This window comes from Bos taurus, chromosome 25 (genome assembly GCF_002263795.3).
Source record: "Bos taurus isolate L1 Dominette 01449 registration number 42190680 breed Hereford chromosome 25, ARS-UCD2.0, whole genome shotgun sequence".
Taxonomy (NCBI): Eukaryota; Metazoa; Chordata; class Mammalia; order Artiodactyla; family Bovidae; genus Bos; species Bos taurus.
The window spans coordinates 24,996,457-25,002,532 of record NC_037352.1 but is presented as its reverse complement, the minus strand read 5'-3'; the positions used below and the strand labels follow the sequence as shown (position 1 = coordinate 25,002,532).

The window sequence follows — 6,076 nt, the reverse complement described above, 5'->3', positions numbered from 1 at the left end:
AGGAACCATCAAGAACTTGACTTCCTCTAATTCCCCAGGATGAACAAATAAGATGCCAGGGACCAGGACCACCGTGTCCTTACTGCCTAGTCGTGTCCTTCCCCCACCGTGAGTGCCAAGAGGGGGGTCCTCTCCCAGCATCCCAGCACCTGTGTGTGCTCAATAAATATCTCTTGGGCGCACAATGGGAACAACAAATGCGAAGCAGGCACCCAAAAACAAAATCTTGGTTGCTGAGGGGCTGATTCTAAGAAACAAAGCTGGTTTTCAGCCCAGAATCCCGCAGGTGCCGCTCTGCAGGGCGGGACAGCCCGCAGGTACCTGGGTCTGTCTGATTTCTCAGCCCCACCCAACCTCCAGCACAGACCGTGGTCCTGGCCACAGAAGGAAGGAAATTGATGTTTATTGAGGGTCTGGGCTGCACACCGTATGTGGGCGACCTCTCTGATTTCTCCACAGGGTAGGTCAGGCCACCCACATGGTCCAGACAGGAAACTCCAGCCCAGAGAGGGGAAGTGACGCTGAAGATGGCACAGCCAGGAGGTGTCAGAGTCAGGATTCAGAGCTACATCCATCGCCCACCCCCCGCCAGTCTTCCCACCCCCAGGGTCACGGTGGGCTCGCTTGGTCCCCTTTCCCGCCCCCTGCGAGGTGATGAGGAAGAGTGTGGATCTTGTGCGGCTCCCAGAGGCAGGACCTGGGGTGGGGGGCCGTGGGTGCTGGGCTTGTGGTCTGTCCCAGGCAGGGCCCTGGTCCCAGCGCATGACTGGCTTCTTGGCACGTGTCCCGGGGGCCACCCCCACATGGCTGGGAGGGAGACTGTCCTCGTGTGCACAGAGGCACGTGCCGCTCACATTCATGCATACGGGGAACTCACATCGGCACAGACACACACATGGCATCACCACGGGGGTGCTTCCTGTCCACCCAGGCACGTGGGCCACACACACACACATGCACAGCCACGCCAGTGGGCCCCTGAACCCCAGATGCACACTCTGAACACCAGGCTCAGGTGTCCCGTCGGGGCATCGCTAGCTGGCCTGGGACCCCGGCGGCGTAGGTGGAGGGGCCATGACCACCCACTGTCGGAGGTAGCTCCTGGGGGGTTCCTCGTCCCTGGGGCTGCTGAAGTCACTCTCCACGGGGCTGCCACAGTCAGAGTCCGCGAAGCCACTGTCAAACGTGTTCATGTCCAGGCCGACCGGGGGCGAGCCCGCCTCGCTGTCCGACGGCCCAGGTGTCCAATCTGCCTCATCCTCATGGGACAGCCTTAGCCGGTCAAGGAGGCTGCCCGGCCTCATGGGGCCACCGGCCGAGACACAGCCACAAGACAGGATCGTGGTCCCCGTGCTCAGGAGCCGGTCCTCTGTGTCCGGACCAGGCTCCAGGCCAGTGTCCAGGTTTAGGGCAGGGTAGCCATCGTCCCCACAGGTGCAGGGCCAGCCACACAGCCCCTCCGCGTCCACCACAGTCACCGTGTCGATGGATACCAGGCCATACAGCCGGTCCTTCTCCTGGCTGTAAACCGAGCTGCCCAAGCTGCCGGCAGTGGAGGGCACTGGGCCCCAGGAGCCCGGCTCAGGCACTCCGTCAGCTTCCACCAGGTCTGTGGGCTCCGGCAGCTCCGTGGGCACCAGCCCCTTGACTACACCCTGCGGTGGGCATGGGCTGCACATCTCAAGGGCCAAGTGCACCCCTGGGCTCCAGGGCCTCAGCTCCAGGCTGGAGGCAGTGAAGGGTGTGCCCACCCATTTCTGCAAGAGAGGCAAGGAGGGAGAGTCATGGATGGGAGCAGGGACAAGGGTGCTCAGTCACTGGGTCATGTCCGACTCTGCGACCCCTCGGACTGTAGCCCGCCAAGCTCCTCTGTCCATGGGATTCTCCAGGCGAGAATCCTGGAGTGCACTGCCACTTCCTCCTCCAGGGGATCTTTCCAACCCAGGGATTGAAGCTGCAACTCTTGCATCCCCTGCATTGGCAAGTAGATTCTTTACCACTAGGGCCATCTGGGAAGCCCACGGACAGGGGTAAGGGGGTAGGCTGTTTATGCATAAACAGACACAGAGACAAGACAGACAGAAAGAGAGACAGAAAGGAAGACTTCAGAACATAGATGGGGGTGGGGGAGATTAGCACCCAGCTGTGTCCCTGTCCAGAGATGGTCCCCCCCACTGTCCCTGCGTCCCTGGCCCTCAGTTTCCCCACCTGTAGCAAGGAGCCATGGCTCTTGGGAACCTGCAGGCGCAGAAGATCCGCTGCTCGGTGGCCTGGGATCTGTGTGGGTGTGGGGTCAAGACTCCCAAGTAGCGGGGACAGAGGGCAGGAGGGCCTGAGGACTGAGTGGCAGGGTCCCCACCAGGCCTCCTGTTTTATCTTCCTTGGGGAGATTTCTCGAAACCTTGCTTCTCCTGTTTATGTCCTTACTAGGGTGGACATGTGGCCAGGCCGAAGCCCCTTGCTTCTCGGGTCATGGCTGTCCCTTAGAGGCTCACACAGTGCCTGGCAGACAGTAGGCACCCAAAAAATGTATATTAAGTAAATGAATGAGCAGAATGAATCAAGGACCAGCCACTCATAAAGGATAAGGTGGTGGCAGTGGTTCAGTTGCTCAGTCATGTCTGACTTTTTGCAACCCCATGGACTGTAGCCCACCAGGCTCCTCTGTCCATGGGATTTCCCAGGCCAGAATCCTGGAGTGAGTTGCCATTTCCTTCTCCAGGGGATCTCCCTGACCCAGGGATCAAAACTGCATCTCTTGATAAGGGCTGCGGGGCAAGATGAACTGAGGCAGCCATCCTTAAGCTTTAAGGGTCTCTCTGCCCTTGCCTGCCAGGGGTTCCCCTCATGACACAGGGTCTCCATCCAGTCGGCAGAGAACATCCCTGAGAACCAAAATCTCCCAGTTTTGAGCTCCCTGGTCAGAAAGCTCATCTCAGAACCCTGCTGAGGCCCATCACCCCTGATCGGAAGTCACTTCTCAGCTGTGTGGCCTTGGGCCAGTTACTTGGCCTCTCTGTGCTTCAGCTTCCTCATCTGTAAAATGGGCCCGCTAACAGTCCCCACTCCACAGAGTGGTTGTGGGGATTACATGATACATTGAATAACATCTGTGGAGCTCCTAGCAGAGCAGCCAGTGCACCAGCGAGGGCTATATGAGTCTTGGTAAAAACAAACGCAGAATAGACGTGAGAGCTGAGCTTCAGAGAAAGGGCAGAGGAAAGAGGAAAGGTTGGCTGGATGTGATGGAACCTAGGCCCCGCCCCCGCCTGTCTCTGAGCCTCAGCCTCTGGGCTCCTCGTGTCTCCCCTGGGACAATGGAACACCCAGCCACCCACTCGCAGGGGCTGCTACGCGGGTGAAAGGGCGGAGGCGAGACAGCGCTCCTTGATGGCCAGGCAGCCGGCAGGTCGCACCCCCTGACTTTCAGGCTCGGCTGGAGCAGGTTGTCCGCCCCGCCCGCCATCACCACATCCTCTTTGTGGTGGCTGCCGCCTCCGGGGGTGGGGGGTGGGGGTGGTGGGGGGTGGGGAGGGTGGGTGGCGGTAAATGGGCACAGAGAACCCATGGGTGCTGGCAGCGGGGGTGGGGGCCCCATGTATTTTGCAGGTGGGGCCATTTCCTTCCCAGAAGCTGCTCCCTCCCCACCTCCAGAGCAAGGGTTTCTACGAAAGGACTGGGAGGCCAGTCTGGGGCTCAAGGGACCACCTAGCTCACCCTCTGCCCCAGTCTGATTCCTTGGCCTGAGAAACGCTGCAGGATCTGCAGTGTTCCTGCTCCACGGGAACTCCTTCCTGCACTTTGTGGATGGAGAGAATGAAGTCTGGCTCCGGGCTGGGCGGGGATCTGGGTGCCCACGACCTGCAGGGTGGGGCTGGGGGGTCCAGGTGTGAGGGGAGACGCAAGCTCCCAGAAGGTGAGAGGCTCCAAGGGGCTCATCACAGGGTGGGGATGCTCACCTTGAAGTCTCCGCTGTGGCCCACGTACAGGGGCTGGAAGAAGGGCTTTGGGCTGGACACCTGCAACCATACCTTTTCCCACGGCCTGGGAAGGTAGAGACGAGGTGAGTCCCCCTGCACCTCCCAGAGGGCAGCAGGGCCTCCTGCTCAGCTGCACCCCAAATGTGTCCTGTGGGAGACTCAGTGTCTCCAAGACACAACTCAGGCCCCTCCCTTCCGCCCCTCTGCCCCAGGCCTCAATTTTCACATCTGTAAAATGGGGCAGCGAGTCTCCTGAAGGTGCACAGTGTTCAAGGGCTGGGGCTGCCTGCTCTGTGCTGAGCTGACGCTGCCCGGCTCTGAGCCCTGACTCCTCCTCCATTCGCAACTCCACGGGGCTGCGGGGAGGAGTCGGGGAGTGGAGGCCCTGGGCACTCCAGCTCCTAGAGGTGTCCCCCAAATCCTGGCCCAGGCTGAATCCCTCCCTGCCTCCCTGTGCCCTGGCCTCACCTCCAAGGGACCTTCAGGCCCAAGAAGACAAAGATGAGGCAGACCAGGATGAGCGGGATGGGAACCAGGTGAAGATACAGGTCTCCCTTTCTCTCTGGGAAGGAAGCAAATGCTGGGTGACATTGACTGACCTTTACAAGAGGCCACGCGGGTGTGGGTGGGGGGGCACTGGGTCCAGGCTGGCGGGGAAGAGGGTGGGAAGGCTTCTGCTACCTCACAGTGGGATGGACCTGGGTCCAACCCCCACCCCAGGCAAGTGATTTTAATCTCTTGGAGTCTCCCTTCTCTTATCCGCAAAATGGGCATAATAATTCCTACTTCACAGATGTATTAGGGGGATCAAATGCCCTGCCGGGAGACATGCCTAGCACCCAATGCAGGGTTTGGCAAGCAGGGGCCCTAGAAATGCTATGGAGTGGCAACCAGCGGGCGCAGGACTCAGTGGGTACCCTCCAGCCAGGCTCGGGGTGGCCGCACTAGATCTAGTACAAGGAGTGGGTGTCAATCCATCCACCCATCCCTGTTTCACATCTACCTTCCGGCTGGGTGTGAAAGACGACTGGGTCACTCCATTCGCTCCAGGTCCCCTGGAAGGTGGAGCCGGGCTGGGGCCCTGCCCGCACCTGCAGCTCGTAGCTTGACCCACTGTGGAACTCCAAAGGGAGGAGAAAGACGCTTCTGGAATCCTCTGAGATCAGCTTTCTCCCTGGACTCTGTTGGCACAGGGAAAGGATGCACCACATCATGAACCCCCAGTCCAGCCCCGCCAACCCCCAGCAGAACCATCCTTCACCAGCCCCCACGAAAGGGGTGGAGTCTCTCCCACAAAGTCTCCACCCTCTCCACAAGAATCAAGCCCCAGTCTGAGTTCTGGACACTCCGGCCTGGGCAGCACAGAGTCGTGGCCTCCCTAAGATATAGTGCTCTGTTCTGTTTCTCTCTGATCCAAGCTCATCCACTCACAGGCCTGGCAGGGGACCCTTCCTGGCTGGGCTTGGAAATGTCCCAGGAGCAGCAGTGACCATTCCTGGGAATATTTAACTGACAGCATTCCAGACCTTGGACACTTCTGTAATTTGTCAACAGTGGGTATTTTCCATAGTGGGCATTTCTGGGCATCTGTAACTACAGGCATCTTAGCAACTGATGCCTCCGCAAGTCTTCCACTGGGGACAGTCTGAACAATGGCATTTATGAAAGTCTTCAACTGGGACCATTCTAAAGGATGGATAGTTCTAAAACTCTTCAGCTGTGACTGTTCTAAACATCAGGCCATTCTGGAACTCTTCAACACTCTAAACAAAGAACGCCTTCAGAAGCCTTCACATTTGAAACAACGTTCCCTCTGAACTTCCTTGGTTATCGATGCTTCTGGAAGTCTCCAACAGTGGCCATTCTAAGTATAATGGGACAGTTCCAGGCTGCCCCATTTCTGAAACTTCTCCTACTGTGACAGAACTAGACCTCAGATAGAACCAGGGATGGTGCCGATCCCTTCCTCTTTGGCACGCTGATAGAAGAGGACACAGGGACAGGAAGGAAGGGATTTTAAGGGGTCTCCTACCCCGGGGAAAAATGAGACGAGGCAGCATGGAGTGAGAGAGCGCCAGGGAGCGCGGCCATCCCTG

The 6,076-nt window shown here is 58.8% G+C and overlaps 1 protein-coding gene across 4 annotated transcripts in view; it reads right to left on the bottom strand.

The window, feature by feature from the left end:
* Positions 1-379: 379 nt before the first annotated feature.
* IL21R (interleukin 21 receptor) overlaps positions 380-6,076 on the bottom strand; it is a 60,193-nt gene continuing 54,496 nt past the window's right edge. For 3 of the 4 annotated variants that reach the window (XM_005224816.5, XM_005224814.5, XM_024985047.2), the window contains 4 exons: positions 4,984-5,161; positions 4,449-4,542; positions 3,960-4,044; positions 388-1,757 (listed from right to left, as the gene is read on the bottom strand). In XM_005224816.5, coding sequence (XP_005224873.1) covers positions 1,035-1,757; positions 3,960-4,044; positions 4,449-4,542; positions 4,984-5,161 — 1,080 coding nt within the window. In that variant the 3' untranslated portion in view covers positions 388-1,034. Of the gene's footprint in view, positions 1,758-3,959; positions 4,045-4,448; positions 4,543-4,983; positions 5,162-6,076 lie in introns of all 4 variants that reach the window. The other variant, NM_001193179.1, reaches the window with a different exon arrangement.